The sequence below is a fragment of the Schistocerca nitens genome, chromosome 10 (genome assembly GCF_023898315.1).
Source record: "Schistocerca nitens isolate TAMUIC-IGC-003100 chromosome 10, iqSchNite1.1, whole genome shotgun sequence".
NCBI classification, from domain to species: domain Eukaryota; kingdom Metazoa; phylum Arthropoda; class Insecta; order Orthoptera; family Acrididae; genus Schistocerca; species Schistocerca nitens.
The window spans coordinates 33,600,072-33,626,305 of NC_064623.1; the positions used below are offsets into that span (position 1 = coordinate 33,600,072).

Here is a 26,234-nt window from a genome sequence, read left to right on the forward strand (position 1 = left end):
AGCACCAGATTTCCAGTTTAGTTTCTGTTTTTCTTGTTTGCTATTGATGATGCATCTGACTGGTTGCCTACAATCACTTACTTCTGCTGACACTAAGCATTCCATGTATTTTAATCATTGAAAATTAAATGGTTTCTTAAAATGAGTTTTTTTTCATTTTTATAATCAGAATGGATCTCCTTTTACCAAAACATGTGCAACAAAGAAATACAACGAACAATCCAACTTGGTCAAACCCCAATGTTTAAACTCACTAAGATCTGGGAGAACCAGGTAATATCCAAACCAATGAAGCTGCACCTGCTGGAATCGGTGTTTCCTGTGTGCTTGTATAGTTGCAGGACCTGGATCGTGAAAGCTAGAGACAAGCCAAAATGACCATTAGCAAAGAAGAACAACAGGAGTAAAATTGGAAATGTGGCGCTCATAAAGAAAGGTGGGGAGTGCCTGTGAGAGTAATAGGCAGTACCATAAAAACATGAAAGGTATTGTTAATATTAATATAGGTTTGTGTTGGCAGAAAATTTTACATGTATCACGGACAGAAAGAACCAATGCTTCCATTACAGCAGAACTTAGCATCACAAGAAGTTTATATTTCTGTATCACACTGCCAGTTCCTGTGGCACATTTTGAGAAGAGATGGGAATAATTCAGAAGAAACTACCTTGCAACACAAACTCAAAGGCAGAAGACCACAGTGAAGAATGGTATGTAGATGATTGGATAAAGTGAAGATTGCCAGGCTATTACTTCACATCATATTAAAGAGCTGGAGATCACTGGATGGAGGTGTCTAGTTGAAGATTCACTTAAGAAATGATTAAGAAATGAGATCATGACACTCAGAGACGAGTTAATCTACAAATGACGACGACGACTAAAACAATCGACACAAGTAGGTTAGTTTTAGCATTAAAAATACTTCGTAAAAAAAGCACACTCACTAAAGAAACAGATCACAAATCCTGGAAGGGAATACACACATCTGATATCCCAAATAAATACACTGATTATGATGACAGAAAAACTAAGACAAAAACAAGGATCCACCACAAGGGAATTATCCAAACGGGATGGAATTCAATAGATGTGATGTAGACGTGCAGGCAAACAAATGATTATAATTTCAGAAAAAATGGATGATTATTCAGGAGAAAGAACTTCACAAATTGAGTAAGTCAATAAAGCACTGGTCCCCCTCTGGCCCTTATCCAAGCAATTACCCGACTTGGCGTTGATTGATAAGAGTTGTCGGATGCCCTACCAAGGGATACTGTACCAAATTATGTCCACCTGGCATGTTAGATCATCAAATTCCTGAGTTGGTTGCAGGGCTCTGCCCATAATACTCCAAATGTTCATAATTGGGGAGAGGACTGGCATACTTGATGGCCAAGATACCGTTTGGCAAGCACGAAAAACAAGCAGTAGAAACTCTTGCCCTGTGTGAGAGCATTACCTTCCTGAAACGTAATCCCAGGATGGCTTGCCACGAATGGCCACAAAATGAGGCATACAATATTGTCAACATACCACTGTGCTGTAAGGGTGCTACATACGACAATCAAAGGGTTCTGCTATAAAAAGAAATGGCATCCCAGACCGTCACTTCTGATTTTCGGGCCATAGGGCAGACGAAAGTCAGATTGGCATCCCACCACAATGCAGAGCGTCTCCAGAAACGTCTTTGACCTGGAATCTCTGACTGGAGTAGAACTGTCTTTAGTGATGAGTCCCACTTCGAACTGAGCCACAGTGACCACCAAAGACCTGTGTGGAGAAGTCTCAGACAGTGGTTGGATACCAATATGACTGTTGCTAGCCATACAGCCCAACAATCTGGGGTGATGGCCTGGGATGCCACTTCTTTTAACAGCAGGACCCTTTGGTAGTCATCCGCAGCACGTCAACAATATTCTACACCCCGTTTTGTTGCCCTCCCTGGCAGTCCAAGCACGGCTGACATTTCAGCATGATAAAGCCCAAAAAGAAACGCACACACACACACACACGCACACAGTGAGAGTTTCTGCTGCTTGTATTCATGACTTCATAATTTACAAACCTTACCTTGGCCAGAAAGGTTGCTGGATATCCCCACCTCCAAATGAGAGCATTTGGTGCATTATGGGAAGGGCCCTCCAACCATCTCGTGATTCTGATGCTCTAATGTGTCAAATTGGACAGAATTTTGCACAGTAGCCCTTGGGAGGACATCCAACAACTCTGTCAGTCAATGGCCTGGCCAGTAAGTGTTTGGATAAGGGCCAGAGGTGGACCAGTGCATTATTGACTTGATCAATCTGTAAAGTTCTTTCTCTTGAATAATCATCCAATTTTTCTAAAATTGAAATCATTCATTTTTTTGCACATGCACATCACATTCACTGATTTCCAAGGCATTTGGATAACTCTTTCTCGGTCAGTCTTTTCTTCACTTTTTTCTTTTTCTTCTCTTTAACAGTGTACTCTAACATTAAATATCAGACTATGCAGTAAACTTCAGTTTCATTGCAGAAATAAGTTCAAAACAAAAATACTTGTGCAGGTCACAACTGAGGTTAACCAGTACAATTTTATTTTGATAAAATGTTTAAAATACTGTTCCTGCACCAAGTCCAATTCAACAACTTATAAATAAAACTTTGTCAAATCAGTTCTCTCTTATTTTTATGGTGGTTGGCATTCTCATTTTGTTACCCATTTTTTTCCTGGGAAATCACTTCCGTTTCAGTTGTTTCTGAATGCAGGAGAGAATATCATTGTCCTACGAAGTTCTATCTGAACCTCACAGAGAGACTTCTTCACCTTCAGCTCACCACTTGCCACATAATCAGTGCAAACAATGAAACAAACTCTAACACAAGAAAGTGCCTATTGTTGCATAAGAATGAATGTTCGTAAGGACAAACTCCAACTAGAACTCTGTTTACGTGCCATTAAATTCCTGCTCAAAGAGATTACACAGGGACGTAAAATTGATTGTAAGATACAACACACAACTGGTAGGACCTGCAAGTGACAATTTGTGTGTGTGTGGCTTCATAGTTCGTGTGTGACGTCTGTGCTCAATTTGGCCAGAGTCCCCCTGGCCTGCTAGTAGACAGCAGTTATGTGCGCAGTTTGTCAGCTGCGCAACTTTTGTGTTGTCTGTTGTATATACTTTGCCTCTCACGTGTTTTATGATTTTTCGTGTAATAAAGTTAGTGTTTTTGGGTTAGGACACTTTGGCGATGAGGACAGGATTCAATTCTTCACGTTCCACTTCCACCATTGGTCCTTTGAGTTTAATTTGGAGGCAGTGCTTAAATCTCTTCTTGAGCAACAGCAAGCACTGACAGTTGCTATTTCCAATTTAACGTAGTGCCGCCAACAACATAGCTGTCACCATTCCCTGCATATGACTACCATAATAAAACTGACGATGAGCTAAATGTACTTACCGATCTTGGATCATATGCAGTGACAGATACCATATTGAAGACAGAAAAACCAAAAATCCACTACTATATAGCTATGCGAAGATGTTGAAATGTCAACTTTTATATACATTTAATGTAATTACAATGATGATTATGGACTTTTAAAAAAAGATAAACAATTTTTCCGTATTTTGTGTATGAAACTTATGTTCGAAAGATAATTTTGCAAAAATAGATCAATATATGATGATCATTTCTTTGCTACTTCTTGTTAGAGGTAAATCTTTGTTTTTTAATTCAGTTGGTTATATAAGTTTGAAGTGCAAGGATGGAGTGCAGGTTGTGTGTGTTTTGCTGATTCGTATTGTGAAGTGAAATGCCTGAAAATACGTGTAATCCTCCATAAAGTCCACCAGTGTACACACAACTTTCATAGAAGCAACTCAATCATTTTTTTTTTTTAAATAAAACTAAACCAAAGAAAGGAAATAGATATCGAGCCATCACTCCACGACAAAGAAGAGCAACAAAGAAGAGCAACAAAAAAGATGAGTATTATTAATAAAACTTGTTATTTAAATTCGACCGTCACTATCTCTCGATGTAGTGTCTCACTGTGGCATGTGCTATGAAAATGAGACCAGCTGCCCAAATTACTAACTTAATTCAAAAATTAATAAATCCATTTTGGGTAACAAGAGGGTGGTGATGATCAGACCGTGCAGCAGAAGACTGGGATGCTTACGAAAAGTGCACGTGACAATGTTTCCAGGCATTTAAGGTAACAAATGTAAACTTGTGCAAGGCTGTTTTTTGTCATGCATCTCACCTCGTGTGTATCAATTGTGTCAGCTCACCCCCTTATAAGAACCTTCAAGTCTCTCTTGATCAGATGTGCAAGTTACCTTTTATCTATCACAAAGTACTCATGTTACTGATTGTCATGTGGGGTTTTACCATTGCCAAAACAGTCATGCAGGGCACAGACAGTAGGACTACATGGACTTAGTCATCAACAACGTAATCGTAATTTTGTGACAAATGTTCATAAGGAATCCTACAGAGATCAAATGATTCGAGATGCAATCGTACATCTTTCTCTTGACAGGGAGGTTCTAGAACAAACTCTCGTGTGAAAATCCTATGCTCACGGAGTAGTAAATACCCCTCAGTCATGTGAAGTTTCACGGGCTGCAGGTAGTCAGACAGGAGCCTGGTCCACAGTTTCAGAAAACAGTTCATCTCTCCCCTTCCAGCAATGAGTGTTCACAAAGGAACAGAGACACCATTGCAGTGTCCCTGAGACATCTCGGCATCGTACAGGTAATCGTTGTCCGCAACAACAACAGTCCACATCATAACAGCCACAGCCTCATGCTCCGCTGCCTTCATACCCATACAACACGAATGGACCACATGAACCAAGCACCAGGAAACTTATAATAGGTGCCATAAAAAAGGGACACATTGCTTCCGTGTGTAACTCTTCCGAACCTGAGTGAGGATGAAACGAACATGGGTGTGAACTGCATTTCAGCAGTGATTGTGTCTTCAAGCAAATGCAAACTGAAGGGTTTGTGTTTAACAAACCACTAAGAATGCAGGCGGACATTGGTGCGGTAGCAATTTTCATGAATTCTCACACTTATTTGGTTTCTCCCCCTCTGGCTCCAGTGTCACACGGCTGGTGAGTTATAACAAACAACAGATTCCCATTCTTGGACAGTTTTCTGCACCTGTGACTCACAAGACTGCAGTTCATTTATTAACATTCCTAGTTGTGGACTATGCTTACACTGAATATCTATTTGGTTTGGACACATTTAAACTTTTTGGGTTCTCCATCAATGACGAAGTGCATCTGGTTTCTGATCAAGTTTTATACTGACTTTTAGATGCTCTCTGTGCACAATCTCCCTCCCTATTTTCTCCAGCACTGGGTTGTGCAACAGAATTTCAGGCTCGTATTACAATTAAATAGTTTGTCCGTTTTTCAGGCATGCCCAACACTAGTAGCTTTATAGGATCAAGTAAAAGCAGAAGTAGAAGTAGATCATCAATCCCTTGATGATGATGTCCCATACTCCGAGGAGCATAGGGGACGATGCGGTAGACCTGCACCGCTGTACTAGGCAAGGTACTAGTGGAGGTGGTTTGCCATTGCCTTCCTCCGACCGTAATGGGGATGAATGATGATGATGAAGATGACACAACAACACCCAGTCATAACGAGGCAGGAAAAATCGCTGACCACACCGGGAATCGAACCCGGGACCTCGTGCACGGGAAGCGAGAACGCTACCGTAAGACTACATCTCTCAAATACCCTTGATGTTATTAGACCTATTTCTTCCAGTGGATGGTACAAAAACCTACGGGTAAATTACACCTCTGTGGAGATTTTTAAAAATCAATTAATGCACAGTCACTCATTGATACCTATCCTTTACAGCGCCCTGACGAGCTGCTAGCAATATTATCGGGGTCATTATTTTTCAAAGATTGACTTGGCAGTTGTATATTTACAGTTGCTTCCAGATGAATAATCTAAATGCCTTCTACTTATCAATACATCATCTGGGCTTTATCAATACTAGTGTTTACCTTTTGGCGTGGCAAGCACACCAGCTTATTGCTTCGATTCCTGGGTGCATCAACTATTTAGATAACATTGTAGTGTCTGGTGCCCCTACAGCAGAACATTTGCAGCATCTTGTGTTAGCCAGACATATCTCAGTTCAGCCTTGGCGCCATCCTTGCTAATAAGTATGTGGAACGATCAGAACGCCCTATTGTATACACCTCCAAACCTTAAATTCAATGCAACAAGGTAGATAAAGAAGCTTTATCAATCTAAAGGAATTTCATGTTTGCTATTCAGTTTGAACTTTCACCTGATCCCAAACCACTGGTGTCTTTTTAACCCTTCTATATCCTTGCCAGACAAATCTGCACATAACCTACAGTGATGGTCTCTTAATGTCAGGATACAATATGATGTACATTTTCAACCTATTGTGCAACATGCAAATGATGATGCTTTGTCACATTTTCCAATTGGTCAGGATCGAGAATTTGATAAAGAGGAACTGGGAAGCTCAAAAATGATGGTGATGATTTTCCTTTTACTTGCACTAGAATTGTAGCTGTGGATCCAGTTTTAAACGAACTTGTTTCCTTTGTGCAACATGACTGGCTGGTCAAACCTCCAGCCATTGCTTTTGATCTTTTATGAAATGATTTTGTATTACAATATCGTTTTTCTGTTTGGGACGTAGTTCTGCTGCCACCTACAGTGGACACCACTCTCTGGGTTGTATTCCTGTCCGTCCTTTGGCATGAGGTTCTGTGTTTATTACTTTTGTACCTCTGGGGTCACACAGGCATGTTTTTTGGCAAGGAATTAATGATGAAATAGCATGGGAAATTACAGCCTGCCCACAGTGTACCACACGTCAGGTGGCCCCCATGCATCTTTGTCACCATGACCAGCTCCACAGCAGCCTTGGATGCAAATTTATGCAGATTTTACGGGATCTTTTTGGAATTTTTGCTAGCTTGTTATAACTGAAGCATATTCTAAATTTATGTATGTGGTGCATTGTCTGTCTATTTCTGCGGCGACAACAATTTCAGCTATGTTGAAAAATTTTTTACAATGGAATGTCTTCTGTATACATACGTTACAGACAACGGCCCCCATTTTGTATCTCAGGAATTTCAAAATTTATGCGAAGAGAGAGAGAGAGAGAGAGAGAGAGAGAGAGAGAGAGAGAGAGAGTTCATCTTGTCATGGCTCTTGCATTCCATCATGAATCAAAGAGAGAAGCACAACAACTAGTACACACATTTAAGACTCAGATGAAGAAATACATTTTGAATGTGTCACCAGAAGTGGCTCTTTACCACTTCCTCAGTTCTTATAGGTTTACTGCTGCTTGAAATAAAGAGTCCAGCAGAGTTTTGCACAGCTGTCAGCATCTAACTCTGCTACATCTGCTTAACAGGACACAGGGACATCTACCAACATCAGAGCCACAATGCTTCTGGCCTGGCATAACCATTTGGTTCACAGTTTTGGCCACCAACCGGACCGGGTACTGGCGATGATCAAGAGTCACTGTAGCCTAGAGCCCTGGGTCATCCACACTGCTGAGGAAAGGGCGTTGCGAAACTTCAACCAGCTATGACCTGGGCAGCTGCATGCCAGGAGCACCCTGCCACCCTCACATCCTCCATCTGCCTGGCCATCTCCTACATCGTGATTTGGTGCCTTTGCCTTCTCTGCTGCAGGTGCCTTTGCAACTCTCTCCTCTGCCGTGGGTGCTCCCTTCAGCTGTTAGGGGCCAAGGCAGGATCCAGCTCCTGTTCCATCGCAGTGGACGCCTCTTTCACTGCCACCTCCATTGCAGCCTTCTTTGACAGAGTTGGACTAGGACTTGGAAATGGAAGCTGCAACATTATTACCTGTCCTCCCATACGGTCTCTCACAGTGGGGCATGTGCCGCACCTGTCCACGCTTATGTCATTTCCAGTCCCACGTATCGATGGCAGCGCGTTAGAGGACTCGACAACCAACTTCGACAACAGAAGAATGGCCGTGAGCACAGTGCTCATTTCTTCACAAAAGAAGAGGACTGCTGTAACTACTAAATTTGGGAGTGTGACACTTCACTTCATAGTTTGTGCATGAAGGTTGTGCTCAATGCAGCCACTAGACACCCCCAGCATGCTAGTAGCACAGCAGCCGTCTGCACAGCCTGCCAGCTGCACTCCTCGTTAGAGCTGATGACCACATTTGCTGCAGCAAATCAAGTCTCTGCTGGACACTTGTGTGTTGCTGTCATATGTACTTTGTTCCTCATGTGTTTTCTGCCGTTTCATGTTATAAAGTTAGTGTTCCTGGGTTGGAACAACAATGTCATGTAACTTTCAGAATCTCACTTACAAAGTGTTTCTTCTGACACAGATTCATAGCAACCTATTCTTCCCATTATAGATTTGTGTCATATTTTTCCATCAAGTAGCAAAGGATACAGTAATCATTAACAACAGATTGCTGTACCCTTTACTACTTGAAATAAATACATTCCGTGGGCACAACTGTTTCATTATGGAATCAAACCTAATGTTTTTCTATTTCTCCCAAGTTTCCAGCTTCAGAAAAGAGGGTTTAAAAAAAGGGGGGGGGGGGGTGGTCTGGAAGTTCTGGATTAACATGAGGTTGCTGCCAGCCTCGTATTAAATATCTTTTATAAACCCATGTTTTGTGGCCCCTGTTTTGCATTTTGGTAATTTGTATGTGTTAATCTACCAACTTACACGAACATAGTATCTGACATTACTGTTTCAAACTGCAAAGTTGCTTCCCACAAGCTATGCTCTTACTGACCGAGCTGTCTAGAGCTGACTTATTTGCCTCTAACTCGCATAAAATCTCTCTCCTACATTACAAATTTTACTGATTTCTCCTGCAGGTCTTTAAGCCCAGGCTGTGTCTCCTCAAACAAGATTTTGTATTCACTCACAATGTTGATTTCACTAACACTGATTTATATAGATTTTTGTATTTTGTGAGTTGTGTGTTGCTAACATCTGAATAGACTGTTCCCACATAAATGCTATCACATTCACAAACAACAAAAATTAAAAAAAAAAAAAAAAAAAAAAAAAAAAAAAAAAAAAAAAAAAAAACAGTCAGCAGCTGTTACTGTCCTCATACACAACTATCTCATCTGCTTAGGAAGCAAAGATGTATAAATGTATAACAGACAATGTAGCAGCTGCATGGGACTTCTTACTTTAACTGCTTCATTGTTCTGCTAGTGGATCATCAAATACAGAAATCTAAATAATGCAGCAGTGGTCAAACATAGCATCGTAAGTAAGTACAAGATCTCATTTGGAGAGACATGTTACATCCAACACTTCAAATTACAGGTACAAGGTGTCACCAAAAGAGGCCACGAAAATTAGATCGAGCTACTGCAACTAACAGATGTGGGGCTACAGACACAGCAGCACATGGAGGCAGGTGCTCGATACTGGGAGGTTCAAATGGCTCTGAGCACTACGGGACTTAGCTGCGCGGGATTAGCCGAGCGGTCTAAGGCGCTGCAGTCACGGACTGTGCGGCTGGTCCCGGCGGAGGTTCGAGTCCTCCCTCGGGTACGGGTGTGTGTGTGCGCGCTTGTCCTTAGGATAATTTAGGTTAAGCAGTGTGTAAGCTTAGGGGCTGATGACTTGGCAGTTAAGTCCCATAAGATTTCACACACAGTTGAGCAAACAATACTATGGGACTTAACATCTGAGGTCATCAGTCGACTAGAACTTAGAATTACTTAAACCTAACTGACCTAAGGACATCACACACACCGTGCCCGAGGCAGGATTCGAATCTGCGACCACAGCAGTCGCGCAGTTCCAGACTGAAGTGCCTAGAACCGCTCGGTCACTCTGGCCAGTGATACTGAGAGGCTACACAGGAGTATATACTTTATTTTATACTTTGATGAGAGCAATGACACTGTTGACAACATATCATGGTTGGTTTGACATCATGAGCAGGTCAGTCTGGGGCCGTATTCAGCTGTCTGATCATATGCACTACCCTCTTGGAAATATTATGGAGAAACAGACCAATACTTCCACATTTCCTTTTCAGGTTCCTCACAACAGCACAATCTTATGCAAACAACATCAAACACTTCTTACAGCTGCAGCTACTGATTCACCGCGCACAAATCATGCGTGTTCCAACTAAGACAGTACTTCCAATTGGTCTGAATGACTTGGCAGGAGTCACACATTTACAGTACAAAGCTGAAATGGTGAAATTCAGTAGCTTTCATCTGTGCGAGCTGCTTGCTATGTGCAACTGAAACATCACTGATTCTTCGCTGCTAAAAAAGCAATCCTTATAAACAAACAATGGAAAATACAGGAAGGAATGTAACAATATTATGAAAAGTATAGTTGCTACTCACCATATAGTGTAGATGCTGGGTTGCAGATAGGCACAACAAAGAGACTGTCACAACATAAGCTCTCAGTCAACAAGGCCTTTGTCAAAACAAGACAAATGTGCACACAAGAGGGGGGGGGGCTTCACACACACAAGGGGGGGGGGGGCACATTGGCACAGAGTACTGTCCACAAAAATTTAAGTCTCACAAGTGATGTGCCCACTGTGCTAAATTCACTGACAGAGTAGCAGATGATCAAGTGATTGGACAAGTGGTAAAGACAGCTTGAAAAATTCAGTAAAGTGCACAAAGAGTCTGCACAACAGTTTTTGGCAATGAGGCACTATGAACCTAAAACAACATAAGAATATGTTGTCACAGTTTCCTAAGAAAGGCCTGCCCACCAATATTAAACATAATTGCAGCTGCGGGTTCAAAATGGTAAACACCTACTTCCAGAAAACTAGCGACATCTGACCATCATTCCTGAATGAAATTCTGCAAGAAGCTTGGACTGACTGGTTCCAAGAGCGATTCCAAAGAATGGAAAAGAGCCTCAGTGTTCCTGGGAGTCCTTTTCTCAAGACAGTGTCCAATTTATTTTAACTGGTTCACAAAACAAGCTCCTGTCATGGCCTTCATATCACAGCACATACTGCAAGAAAACATGGAACAAATGAAATGAAACTTAAGAAAACATGAATAAACCACCTCGAAACACAGACTAGCAACTGTACTCGTGCGATAAGCTCCCGTTGAAAGCCTAATACCCTCATGGTGAATCACATCCAACATTTTGAGGTAGGAAGGTCTTGCAGAGCCATAAGCTTGACATACGTATTCCAGTCGAGGTCGCACAGAGGCCTTATAAAGTTGGAGCAGACGTGCCCTGTCAGCGCCCCAGGATCTATGACTGACGCATTTAAGGACGTTTAAAGCCTTTAAACAGCGGACTTTTAGGTCCTTTAAATGTGGCAACCATGTGAGCTTCTGATCAAAAATAAGCCCGAGATATTTTACTTTTTCCATAAAGGGGAGAACAGTGTCTCCTAGTTTTAAAACAGGGAGATTAAAAAGAGAACGGGAACGGTTAAAATCTACACAAACAGTCTTCTCCAAAGAGAATTTAAAGCCCATGGTCTTAGACCATTCCTCCAATCGCACAAGTGTCAGCTGTAATTGGCGTGTAGCAGCTGTGAGGGAGGAAGACGCACAGAAAATGGAGAAATCGTCCACAAACAAGGAGCACTGCCCGGGCCGTCGTACTGCGGACGCAATACTATTGATGGCAATCGCGAAAGCTGTCACACTGAGGACACTTCCTTGAGGGACACCGTTCTCCTGCTTAAAACGGTCAGACAGGACATTCCCAACCTTGTACTTAAAATACCTGTCCGACAAAGGATCTGATGAGTGTGGGTAAACACCCACGGAAACCCCACTCATAAAGCTGCCGCAAAATGGTATGCCTCCAGGTAGTATCGTACGCCTTCTCCAGGTCGAAGAAAACCCCGATAAGGTGTTGCTTACGTAGGAAAGCATCTTGTATCGCTGTTTCGAGTAGGATCAGGTTATCTAGGGTGGAATGATACCTCCTGAACTCACACTGGCAGCGGGTAAGTAAGGATCTGGATTCGAGAACCCACACAAGGCGCCTATTGACCATACGCTCAAATGTCTTTCCGACGCAGCTCGTGAGACTAATGCTACGGTAGCTACTGGGTTCGGTCCGATCCTTCCCTGGTTTTAAAAGGGGAATTAAAATCTATTCTTTCCACGAACTAGGAAAGTCACCTGTCTTCCAAATTTCATTAAAAAGTTGAAGGAGGACTTTCTTTGACCGCAGATCCAACTGCTGCAGCATACTATACGATATCAGGTCTGGACCAGGTACGGACAGTGCAAAGTCCAACTCCCACAAAGAGAAAGGCTGGTTGTATTCCTCAGCGTTCTTTGAACGGAAATCAAAACCAGCCCTCTCCTGTGTACCCCGATAGCGCAGAAATTCTGGGTCCTGGCTAGAATCGGCTGTAATAGTTTGAAAAGATTCTGCCAACGCCCGGGCGATGTCTCTTGGAGATGTTAGGAGACACCCCCGCTCACGTATAGCTGCTAGTGGCGGTCGAGAGTATCACCTTGAGATCCTCCTAATGGCTTCCCATACTCTGCTTGAAGATGTGGACCTATTGATGGAGTTCAGGAACTCACGCCAAGACCTCCGTTTACTCTCGCTAACGATTTTTCTCGCCCGCGCCCGTGCTATTCGGAAAGTTGTCAGATGCGCAGCAGTGGGGCACCGACGGAATCTTCTCAAAGCCGCCCGCCTGTCTCTGATGGCGGTACGACAGTCGTCATTCCACCAAGGGACAGGCTGCCTCACAGGTGTTCCCTTTGACTTTGGTATGGATACATCAGCGGCATGGTGCATCACCGCCGTAATGTGATCCACCCAATCCTGGACGCCTTCACACCGTTCAAAAACAGCCAACTGCCGGTAGAGCGTCCAGTTTCCCTTCCGGAACAACCATTTCGGCGGCTGTGCGACACGACCCATTTCAACTGGCAGATGGATCCAGATGGGATAATGGTCGCTGCCATGAAGGTCGTCGTCTACGACCCACTGAGCAATGTCCGCAAGCACAGGCAAACAAATAGAGAGGTCTATGGCAGAAGACGAACCTGAAGCGGTGCTAAAATGCGTGGCCTGACCTGTGTTCAGCAGTATGATGTCGGAAGTCCGGATCAACTGCTCAATCATCTGGCCTCTGGGGCAGGTTTTGTTGGAACCCCATAATGCATTATGAGCATTAAAGTCTCCTAAAATGAGAAAGGGTTGGGGGAGCTGATCAATGAGCCGTGCGAGGGCTTCACTGTCAATGTGCTCAGCGGGTGGTAGATACAGGGAGCACACTGTGACATCAACCTGGGCCAGGATCCGAGCTGCAACCACTTGTAGCGTTGTGGTTAAGGTCACAGGTGAGGAGTGGAACGTGTCCTTAATGAACACGGCCACCCCACCCTGAGCCCTAGTACCAGTCAGGTCGTCTTTCCTGTACACGCGATATCCTGGAAGTACAGGCGTATCAGTCTCCTTAAAATGTGTCTCTTGCAAAGAGATGCAAAAGGGGTTTGCCTGTACTAACAGCCGCAATTCTGCAAAGCGAGGTCTGACTCCATTCAGATTCCACTGAAGTATGGGAGCCATTTCAGCGTTTCGGTTCAGATTTGCCCCTGTCCTTGCGCCGCGCTGGTGAGGCACTTGTAGAGCGAGTGGCAGCAGAGGGGCTGCCAGGTTCTGGGGAAGAGGTATCAAAATCCATGACAATTTCCTCCTCATCAGTCAGGGATGCCATGACGACATCCGATGGCGCCTTCGGCAGGTTTGACGTCAAACGCCGTGCCCCTTTCCCTGGTCCCGTTTTCTTTGTGGAAGTCGGGGATGGGGGAAGTGGAGAGGCACTCTGTTTCTGGAGGGCCTTCGAAGGCTTCACTGGAGCTTTCTCAGCAATAGCGGTTGGTGCAGGTGGAGCAGCCTGAGTAGCTATATCGTTAGTGGGAGTGCTCTGGCAGGTACAAACGCAGGTACAGGTATTGGTGGAAGAGACTGCGACGCTGGACATTGTCTGCGTAGAAGCGTCGACTTGCGACGCACGGTTGTGCACCAAGGAGGCATAGGATGTGGCAAAGACAGGGGATTTTGTAGCCCTATACTCTTTTTTTGGCTTCCACACAAGGTAGCCTCTGTCACCTTGATCTCCTGAATTTGTCGTTCTTCCGCAAAGACGGGGCAGTCTCTGCTCCAGACGGGATGGCTCCCAGAGCAGTTGATACACAGCGCTGGAGATGTGCAGTTGGTCCCAGCTTCATGAGCTGCCTTGCCACATATACCGCAGGTTGGTTCACCCCCACAACTCATTGTTGTATGGCCAAATCGCTGACATTTGAAACAGCGCATAGGGTTAGGTATATAAGGCCGAACCCTAAGTCGGAGGAAACCAGCCAGAACGTATTCAGGTAAGACAGGCGAATTTAAAGTCACAATGAAGGTGGCAGATTTCTCAAGAACTCCATTATTCCTACGTGTCCTTTGTTCCACGTCGACAATCCCCTGTGTGGCCCATTCTTGCTTCAGCTCGTCGACATCGATATCCATTAAATCACGGCAGGTGACAACGCCTTTACTGGAGTTGAGGGAATTGTGCAACTTGACAGTAATATCTTACTCGCCTAACTTAGTTGACTTTCGAAGCAGCTCCACTTGCTTTGCCCTAGTAGTCTCAATTAACAGGGTACCATTCCTCAGGCGTTTGATAGATTTCAGTGTACCTGCGAGTCCTTCTAAACCTTTATGTATGTAGAAAGGAGACACTTTTTCAAATGAGCCCTCCTTCCTCTTAATCACGATGAAAACATTCTCATTGATGACTCCATGAGCCCTGTTACTCTTTTCTATCTGCATATCTGGAGGACTAGCCTCCCTCATGCGCTTGACTGATTGCGAAGTTCGTGAAGGGAAATACGTGGTTGCCATGTGCGTCCCACGAGCAGCTAGGGAACTAAAGGTCCGCTCAGACAGAGCCCCGCGTGCCTGAGTAAGCCTTATACAACTGGGGTGTGGCAGGTGCCCCAGAGGTTGCCCGCTTGCGACTGTTCCACCCCAACAGCCATGCATCTCATAGGCGCGGAGCACACCGGAAGATTGAGGAGTTTTTATAGAGGTTGTCCTTTCTCGCAATCCAGGCGGTCAAGCCAAGATTACCACTCCCCGCAGCACACAACATTCCACCGCCGCGCCATGCGGTGGTCGCTGAAGCATGTCCGGGATTTACGGTGACAGGAGACTGGCGGCGCTGACCAGTCCCCAGCTCAGGACCCCGGGGTCGCCAAGCCCGTACTCAGCAAATGAATGCTGAGCCCCTGGGGGGATGTGACCTGAGGAGTACTAGTGATTGCACTGTGTCACGAGAATTGTCCATCCCATGGTCAATAGTACAGGCAGGTTTATGATCTATCTTACACTGGTACCTGTACAAGATCCAGACAGTGCAGAAACTGAAATCCCATGAGCTGCAGCACATTCTGAACTTCCTGTTTGCTTTCTGGTACAGGCTGACGTTAATTACATGCGGCCAAGCAACATTTTATGGACTGACGAAGCACATTTTACACAACAGGCTGCAATAAGTACACAGAAGTGCCAAATTTGTGGTACTGTTAAACTGCTTGTTGCGCACAAAGAGCCACTACACTTGCAGTATGTGACTGTAGTGTGGATTCATAAGCACCTTTATTCTTGGTCCATTCTTCCTTGAGATAATACACCCATAGCGCCTATCAGGTGTACCGTGACATCTGCACATTATCAAGACCTCACTGTACAGCATATGATTACTGCTTTGGAACAGTGCAACTGTGTGGAAACCACCAGTTTCATGAAAGATAGGGCAACACCTCATGTCACCTGAACAGTGAAAGATCTGCTTAATATAACCTTCCACAAATGTGAGGTTATCCGGTTGCATGGTTGCAAGGTAACCTGATCTGCATTTTCGTGACCTTTCACTCCAGGTAAGTAACAAAGAATGCATTTACCAGGGAACATTCAATCTCTACCTGATCTGAAGGAAAGTATACAGGAACACATTGCTCAGATTCTACCAGAACTGTTGCGAGCAACTGTTTATTACAAACAATGGAAACTCCATGTAGAAATATTAACAATGCAGAAAATGACAGATTGCTACTTACTGCAAAGAAGGCATGTTAAGTTGCAGACAGACATAATTAAAAGTAACTTATACAAAACTTCCAGCCACAGCCTTCATCAGCAAAAGAGAAACACACACCATGCATTCTGGCCCGACATGCTGGAGTTGTCAGTTGTGGCATGAGACGTGCTTGCTTATATGTATGAATGGTGTGTGTTTCTCTTTTGCTGATGAAGGCTGTGGCCAAAATTTTTATGTAATTGTCTTAATTGTGACTGTCTACAACTTAACAAGTCTTCTGTACAGTAAGTAGCGATCTGCCTTTTGCTACATTGTTGGACCATTGATTATGTTGTTTTAAGAATAGAGCATCTCATTGACCCTTCTGGTGCTCATACTGAACAAACTGGGTAAGTGGCAGTTAATAATAAAAAACACTGTCAGTGATGGCAACCAAATATGAAGAAACCACAAAGTGTTGCTGGCTTTTTTAAAAACATAACAGCAAACCTAAGATGTAAAAATTTAGACTGTCTAACATAGCAACAGTAACTGCCAACCTAGATCCTGTCAGCAACCTTATTTGGCAAGAGTATCAAATTTTGCTTACATACTCCCCTTTCTTTCCTCTGCAATTCAGTAGTCCAGGTATGAGGACCAAGAATTTTTTTGCACAGAGAACAACTACTTTAATGTCTGCAGTGAAGGAAAAACAAGAAAAAGTCTCAAAAATACCTGTTAAATTGGTCCTCTGCAGTCGTCAACTTCAATCTCAATTCCACCACAGTGTTTTCAAGCTCAGCAAGTTTACATTTATCAATCTTATTTTTTGTTTCTGCTTCAAGTTTCTTTTTCAGTGCATCCTCTAGCTCGGATATGCGTTCTTTGTAGGACTTTGCCTGCTGCTCCAAAGAACTTTGGGTTTGTAAGAGTTCTTTTTCACTTGCCTGCAATCGCATCTGGAGTTCTTGAATGTTTGCATCTTGCTCTTGTGATGCAGTTTCTAATCGCTCTAATAAGATCTTAAAATCTTTATCATGTTTCAGTTTCATGTCAGCATACTCTGCTTTCTGGATTTCACACTCTGCAATCAACTCTGCGACTTCCATTTCCTTGGCACTCAGCACAGCTTCAAAACTAGTTTTTGCCATCTTATATTCTGTGCAATCTGTCTCCAAGTTTCTAAGCTGTTCCTCAAGAGCAAGCTTTTCTACAGAATGCCTGCTTTCTATCTGTTCTAACTGTTTTTCAAGCTTTTCAATATTTTTGCTATATTCACACAGCAATGCAGCCTTTTCTATGTTATGCTCACTGACCATTTTATCACGTTCTGCTTTGCAGTCCTCAAACTCAACTTCCAATGATGAAAGTTCACCCTGTAACATAAGTATCATCTGCTGTTTTTGTGCAACCTTTGATGATAAGTCAGAATTTATAGCTTGCTCTTCCAACAATTGAGATTCCCAGTCACATTGCAATTTTTTTGAACGCTGTTTAAGATAATTGAATGTTTCATTAAGTCTCCTGTGGGATTCTTCCAGCATCCTGTACTCTTCATCATGTGAATTCTTGAGTTCCTGATATTTTATCTTTTTGGGTTGCAATGTTTCTTTCATCAGTTCAAGCTCATTATTCAAAACACGTTTATCTTGACTTATCTGTAGGGAACATTTATTTTTGGATAACTCTTCAGTCATTTCATTTTGAATACTGCTTAAATTCTTTTTGTTAATTTCCAATTGAGAACTTGCAACCTCTAATGACAGACTATATTCTTTCAATTCTCTTGACAATTCCTCAATTTTTTCACTGGTAAAGCATCTGTCCATGCTATCAAATCGCAATCTCCTTTTGGCATCACAGTTGAAGCAGCCATCATCTGACTGTGTGTCAATGTATTCTGTATCTGTCGCACTGTCCTTTTTACCAGCATGCTGCAAACCAGTGCTTTGGGACCTGGATCTCTGGGAATTCTCTCTTAGTTTCCTTGGCGGTTGTGGCTGAAAATAAAGAATTCAGTTTAGAATAAATACCTGCACTAAAATACCAGCTGTGATTTATTTCATGTCCAAACACAAATCATTCTGAATAATACGAATAAAATATAGTAACAGTGAAAGCTTGAAGCAGAAATAATATTGTGTGATATGTACATAGATGATCAGCTGAGTCTGTCTATAGAGTCTTAATGTATTAGTATTGCACGGTGTCATCCAAGTGAGTCAGATGATTTCCATCATATTTCTCACTATAATATTTCTGACATTGTCTTGTTGATAAATTACAAACAATATTCCCACAAGATGTTAATAAACTGTACCATCAGTAATTCTACTCACAGACCATTGCTTTAAACTAACTGCACTGCAAAGGTTGGGTGTTGAAATATGTGACACTTCTTGCATCATGGAAGACTTCAAATTTGGAAGATTAGGCAAGGATTCTGTGAACAGACATATTTCTTAATATTTAGTGAAGCGAACCCTCATCAAGGCATTACGATACTGTGAGTGCCCCGTTGCTTCTTGGGGAAGAGAGAAGACAGACAGTAGCTCAAACTTATAGCAGGGAACACTCTATTGTTTGTTCTGACGTGCAATCCAAAATCTGCTCAATGAATAAAATCCATTCTTATAAAGTATATTTCACAACACAGAGTATGAAGATATTGGCAAGAAATGAAGAAAGAAAAAGCATCCAACCCAGACATTGGCAAAAAATGAAGAAGAAAAAGCATCCAATCACAGTATTGATGCAGACCAGAGGAACACATATTACTCTGGAGCATGAATCTCCAGCACTAAAAAGTTTAAGGGTTTACTGACCTAACCAAACATAAATGATAAATTTATTAAAACTCTCAATTTAATACTCTTGTTTCATGTACAAATGTAAGGCTCCATGAAATCCTATAATGCTCAAATCATCCACAAATTAAGTAGCAAGCACAAAGACTGCAATATTCAACAGAAACTACATAGTTTAACAGAAGGGGTAGTTCCATGAACACAAGGGTAAAAAAAAATATTAATTTGCAATTAATAATTATGTTATAAATTGTATTTGAACACCACATACATTGTTTGTTTTGTATGGGACAACAAACCAAAGTCTGTACAAAAATTAGAGTTCACCGAGACAAGCTGTTGAGAAAATATCTAACTGAGACAAGTGTTCATTTTGATTAATAAGGTAGGTGTAATTTCGAAATCTTTAAAATTTCCCGATTGGTTGTGGGATTAGCTGATTTATTTATAAAGAAACTAGTCTCTAGAATCACCACAAGACCAGCACAGCCAAGATGTTTTAAAATGTCGTTGAGATTATCTAAATAACACTTCCATTATATAAAGGAAATAAAATTCAAATGGTGAAAGCATTATCATTTAGATTCCATTTTACTGTGACTCCATATAACATGAAAATCCTCTTCATGGATTTGCCACTGGATCACACTGTGCAAATACCACAATATTTCTTTGGAGCAACTGTCGAACATCTTCAGGTGGTTCAAGCTTGCCGGTGGCTAGGTACGACGACTGACGGTATTTGCACGTCGATGCCTCATTTCTAGAACATGCGCACGAAGAATTCACAGGTGCAGAAATCGTGCATGTGCAACAATGATTTGCAAATAGATGGTGCCATACTTAAATGCCCTCCACCGAAAATCGCAAAGCGGCTCTCCTATGCGTGCACTGTACGCTGGGTTTACTAACAGTGTGGCCAGACGTTACTAGTCTCGATTTAATAGCAGCCAATGGAGGGTTCCAGGCTGTAGTCAGTTGAGATCCTGCATCCCTGTTGACGAGATTACCGGCTGTATGCATATGTATTGCTTCCTTAATAACGCAATCCCAGAAAGATGATGCCGGGGATAAAACTTCTGCTTTTTCAGAAATCATGTGATGTCCTGTACTCAGACGGTGTTCTCAAATTGTTGACGCTGATGTCATTGCTGTGTTCTTGTACCGTGTGACACATCTGGCCTATATATGTTGCTCCACACTGACAAGGAATCTTGTACACACCTCATTTCCTCAGGCCAAGATCATCCTTGACCAAACCCAACAGGTTTCTCAGTTTTGCAGACGGTCGAAAAATCCACTTAATGCCATATCTTTCGAGGACTCTTCCGGTTCTTGACATGGCACCGAAATATGGCAAAAAGACCAGCGTGGTGGGTACAAGATTCCTTGTCAATGTGGGGAAGCATATACAGGCCAGACATTCTGCACAGTACAAGAACACTACAATGACATCAGCCCGGAACCCTGCATTGGCTGCTATTAAATCACGACGTGAAAAATCAAGATTTTTCAATGACAGACCCGTTATTGGTCTAGTACGATTTCTTACTGAGAAACGTCTAGCTGCACTGTGAATATACACAGTGTCAAGTGCACGCACAGGAGAGACGAGAGACGCTCTGCGATTTTCGGCAGAGGGCATTTGAGTACGGCACCATCTATCTGCAAATCATTGCACGTGCGTGATTTTTGCACCTGTGCATTCTTCACACACGTGTTCTAGGAACGGGGCATCAACGTGCAGATACTGTCATTCATACCTAGCCACCAGCAAGGTTGAACCACCTGAAGATGTCTGACAGTTTCAGGAAATATTTGCACAAAGTGATCCGGCAGCAAACCCGAGAAGATTATTTACAACGTATCCACCGGGAAAGCTAGAAAAGCCACAATATGAAAATTGTTGAGATTAGTTTTCAATTCGATTTAAACCAGATTGTGAAACATTTTGTCAATGATTTTGGGTGGTTTGACACCTCCAGGAAAGGGCTAAAATATAAGAAACACTTGTTTCAGATTGCTTCTCACTAACAACTGAAGCTCAACTGCAATTTCTGACCTAATTGTTACCAATATGTTAGTGCTAGTAGTGCACTGGTGTTTTGATCCTAGCCAATGTTTTAATAACCAACTGTTTGCTTTGAATTTCCTTTCATCAGAGCAAGTAACATAAAAGTGTGAAACTAGAGATTCAGCTGTTTCTATATTTGTAAACTTGCTCACCCTGCTACAATGGTTCTTGTGTCCATCTTATTTACCTTTGCTTAATGTGGTAAAAGATAGCTAACAGGATGAAAGATTAGGGTTTACCATCCCATCGACAATTTCATCATTAGGGATGTAGCAAAACCACATACTGGAAAATGACGTGAGAAGAAAATTGGTTGTGTCCTTTTCAAAGTAACCATTTAAAGAGTCTGAAGTAATTTCAGGAAACCATATAAATAAGTTGCTGAAATTTCGTGATATTATTTCATTTATAGTGACTTAAACATTATGTGATGAAAGTTTTGCAAAAGTAATATGTCACAAAAATGCAGTGTGTAGTTACAGAAAGAAATAAACTTTTTATATTTCAATACAATTTAACAACACAGTATAAGAAATTTATTAACAAATGATTCAGAGTCAATAACCAATGCAAGATTGTTCAATATTTTAAGTCTTGATGACAAATACCTTTCAACAAACAGTTACACACAGTTGTAAGTTTTAGTAAAAGAGAATATAACAACATTTGTTTTCTAAGCATTATACATTGTAGCATGTTCTACTACTCTCAGAAAACACTGAAAATCTGCAGATTCATAATGAGTATAAGTAGAGCACAACTATTTAGAAAATTATTACTCCATCTTTCTCAACATTAAAAACCTGTATCTAAACAATAAATAATCCAAATAAAAACAAAAATTTGTTTCAGAATTGTTATAAAATTCAAATTGTCTCTGGTTCCTGCTGTATTTTATTAACATTATATGTCACATAACAGCCTCCGTTTTCCTTGAGTATCATTATTTGACGAAGTAGTAAAAAGTGAAATATTCCACTTTGTAACTGTCTTTAAGTTTCATTTGATCACCAGTGAAGCAGATTACACCAATTACATCATACAGTTCACAGGCGCCAAATCTTCACCATGTCAATTTTTATGACAGTTTACTGCTGTTGTTCTGCAATATAAAACCTCTGCAATAACTATTACCAGCACTCTAGAAGGGCACCAAATTTCTTATCCTAACAGGGCATACTAACCTCTACAATTTCCCAGACTTCCATATACTACTACAATACAATACGGTCACATATATTGTCCCTGCCCTCACAACTGGCGCAATATTTACTGAACATCTAAAATATGTTCAATCTCAGGTCGTAACACTGTGTGTACGCAACCATTCGCAAAAGAAAACCAAGACAAAAAAATCTTGACTTTTCATATCTGTGTACAAGAAATCCATGCAAGACAAAATTCTATTCCGCAAGCAATGGTGAAACAAAAATTCAAAAAAATGGTTCAAATGGCTCTGAGCACTATGGGACTTAACTTCTCAGGTCATCAGTCCCCTAGAAGTTAGAACTACTCAAACCTAACTAACCTAAGGACATCACACACATACATGCCCGAGGCAGGATTCGAACCTGCGACCGCAGCAGTCACACGGGTCCAGACTGTAGCGCCTAGAACTGTTCAGCCACTCCGGCCAGCAAGCAAAATTCCTTTGGGCTTTTGGGTGCCAGGCCAACTCAACATTTGTAAGTTTTCACATCAATTGCATCCATAGGGTGCGGCCTCATGCCATTACTATCTATTTATCTATCACAGATACACTGATGAGCCAAAACATTATGATTACTGCCCACAATGAGACTGAATGCTGCCTGATGACACTGCAGGTACATGGCATGGTAAGGAAAGCATGTAAGAGGAGAACATACGGAGAATCATGTTAGTAATGACATGGTCTGCAAAGAGGGAAATCCACTGGCATAAGCAATTCACATATGGCAAAATCAAAAAACAAAGTCTGGGATGGAATGACAACAATATTGCGAAAAGATCATAAATAAGAATTTTTGCAGCCAAAATTGCATGTTGAAATATTTTTATTTCCTCAATGACCACTTCTGACAGAGCTTAGCCGATATCTTCATATCACCTGGAAATAATATTACTGTTGTTTCCAGAAGATCTGAAGACGACAGACTGTCAAAAACAGCCACTGAGGAAGCAAAGATGTTTCAACATGCAATCCTGGCTTCAAAAATGATATGACTTATTTCCAGAAGACCCAAAGATGACAGCTAGACTGTCAAAACCAGTCATTGAGGAAACAAAAATATTTTAACATGTCATCCTTACTGCAAAAATTCTTATTTATCATCAAATATCACATTGCACCCAACAACAAAAGCAACTTATTACAAAAAGGATATATTGCTAAAACAGGCACAATAGAAAGACTGCTATACATTTAAATTTAAACTTTTGGCCAAAAGAATTTGTTCCAAAGTAGAAATACACACACACACAACCACAACCAAAAAACACACACACACACACACACACACACACACACACACACACACACACACACAACCACTGTTCAAAGTGGCTGGACTACCAGCCCACACGCACACGCGCACAAAAGCACTGTCTCTGGCTGGACTGGAAGTCTGGCCACTTATGTGAATGTGTGTGTTTTCCACTTTGAAATAAGGCCTTTTGGTTGAGAGCTTAAATGTTTACCAATCTTTCCATTGTGCCTGTCTGCGACCCAACATCTCTTCTGTAAGGTGAGTAGCAATCTGTCCTTTCCATAATATTGTTATTTCAGAGGCCAGACTGTTATGGCCTGACTGCTGGGAACAAGCTTCTCTGAAAATGCAAAGATCATCAGCTGTTCATATCCTACTGTCTTGAGCATCTGTGGAAGGTGGTTTAAGAACAGTGAATTCGTGGTAGATGACAAGGTGTTGGATTACCGCATTTCATCACACAATATGTGCAGTTGGAGGCTTGTCAGCTCTGTAAAGCAAGCCAAGCAGCAAACTGTGGTAGATCTGGTGACAGAACTTGTGCAGACACACACATTTGGAGCTCACATTGATCAGAACACATTGTTGAACATGAGGCTCCACAGCCTCTACTTGTTCCCTTGTCAATTCAACAACATCTTCAATTATGACTGCAGTGCACTTGGGATCATCAAGGTTGGATGTTAGATCAATGGCAGCATGTCCCCTAGTCAGATAAATCCCATTTCTTATTACATTAGATCAATGGTAGTGTCCAGATATTCAGTCATCCAACACAACGGCTGCTCAAAACATGCACTGTACTATGGCTGCAGGCCAGTGGAGGAAGTATTACAGTGTGATCAGCATGATATGAAGGACATTTGTCTGAGTGTCGATGGGAGCTGTAGCAGAAATCTAAGGCAACCCAACGGCGGTTTACTATGTGAACATTACTATAGACCATCTGCATCCCTTCATGCTTTATGTCTTCCTCAGTGGTGATGGCACCTTCCAGCAGTAGAACTGTCCAGAAATTCTTGTGTACCTGATAGCTGTTTAGCTTTCCTTACAGCTGATGAGCCATGTGACAAAACATCTATTAATCTCCACAGAATCTGAAAATAACAAACAAACATTGTGACTTTCAACCAAGTACCCCATCTAGTGATGGTGGGGTAGGTGGGGAAAAAAATTCTGAAATCTGAATGTATTTTTGTATACTGACAATTTTCATAATTTTCTAAATGGAAGATACAAATTTCTTCACATAGGAATATTTCTCTTTTAATGTTTCAAAATTATGAGTAGGGTGCAAATTTCACGTCATGAAATTTCAGTTACAGAACATGCACTTTAAACTGGAAAAAAAAAACAAGAAACATGCAAGAAGCTGGATCTATATGCTCTGGCTGAACCGATCATATTTTGCTCCATCAGGTCACATAGCAAAACATGCACAACCTAAACATGGGCCCATTGCATGTTTTCAGAAGAAAGCAAGTTATCAAGTCCATAAACATTAGTTTTTCTCCATTCAGAGGTCTCACTAAAATATTCAGTAGATACCTGTTCTACCTGTCAGTGCTTTCGTCCAGAGGAAAATACTCTAGGTCATCAGCCACTATTCATCTGATGCAGCACGTTTTCTTTCCACAGTGGCTGAAGTTAGTAAGTTTCTCCAAGTATCCTCACTGCGAGCATACTTCTGAGTATATTTCTCAAGATACTATTTCCCAATGGGATTGCTGCATTTGGAAACAGGAATACCAACTGTTTGAAATGCCATCACAGTGTCAAAAATTTCATTTCCCCTTTTTAACAAAAACTCCAGAGCTGCACCAATAAACTGCTGTCTCACAATTGCAAGATGTCTGTGAGATGGACATGTTCTACATCTACATCTTGCAAACCACTGAGAAGTGCCTGTCAGAGTGTACATCACATCGTACTGGTTATTAGGATTTCATTCACAGATGTAACACAGGAAGAACTATTGATTGAATGCCTGTGTGTGTGTGTGTGTGTGTGTGTGTGTGTGTGTGTGTGTGTGTGTGTGTGTACAGTACTTATTCTAATCTTATCCTCACACTCATTATATGAGCGATACACAGGAGATTATGTATATTCATAGAGCCATAATTTAATGTCGGTTCTTGAAACTTTGTTAAGAGACTTCCCCAGGATAATTTATGTCTATCTGCAAGAATCTGCCAGTTCAGTTCCTTCAGTATCTCAGAGACTTTTCCCACCAATCAAACAAACCAGTGAAAATTCATGCTGCTCTTCTCTGTATACATTCAATATTCCCTGTTAGTCCTATCTCATATGGCCCCCAGACACTTGAGCAATATTCTAGAACTGGTCGCATGAGTGGTTTGTAAGCAATCTCCTTTGAAGACTATCACCTGCTTTACCCATTACTGAGCCTATTTGATCATTCCATTTCATATCCATACAAAGTGTTAACCCAGATATTTGCATGAGCTGGTCGATTTCTACAGTGACTCATTGATATTATAGGAGACTATGCATTTTTTCCTTTTGTGAAGTGCTCAATTTTACATTTCTGAACTTTTAAAGTAAGTTGGCAATCTTTGCACCACTTTGAAATCTTATCAAGATCGTACTAAACATTTATGCAGCTTCTTTCAGACAGCATTTCATTATAGATAACTGCATCACCTGTAAAACCCTGAAGTGGCTATTATTATTGGCTGCAAGGTCATTAATAAAAATTTACTGGCAGATTAAAATTGTGTTCTGGACCGAGACTCTAAGTCTGGAACTTTGCCTTTCGTGGGCAAG

The 26,234-nt window shown here is 41.7% G+C and overlaps 1 protein-coding gene across 1 annotated transcript in view; it reads right to left on the minus strand.

Annotated features, from left to right (window-relative positions):
- The window catches only part of LOC126210503 (centrosomal protein of 128 kDa-like), a 133,966-nt gene that overhangs the window by 14,064 nt on the left and 93,668 nt on the right, over positions 1 to 26,234 (minus strand). Inside the window, exon 3 of the mRNA XM_049939748.1 lies at positions 16,834 to 18,098. Within this exon, the coding sequence (XP_049795705.1) occupies positions 16,834 to 18,098 (1,265 nt within the window). The remainder of the gene's footprint in view (positions 1 to 16,833; positions 18,099 to 26,234) is intronic.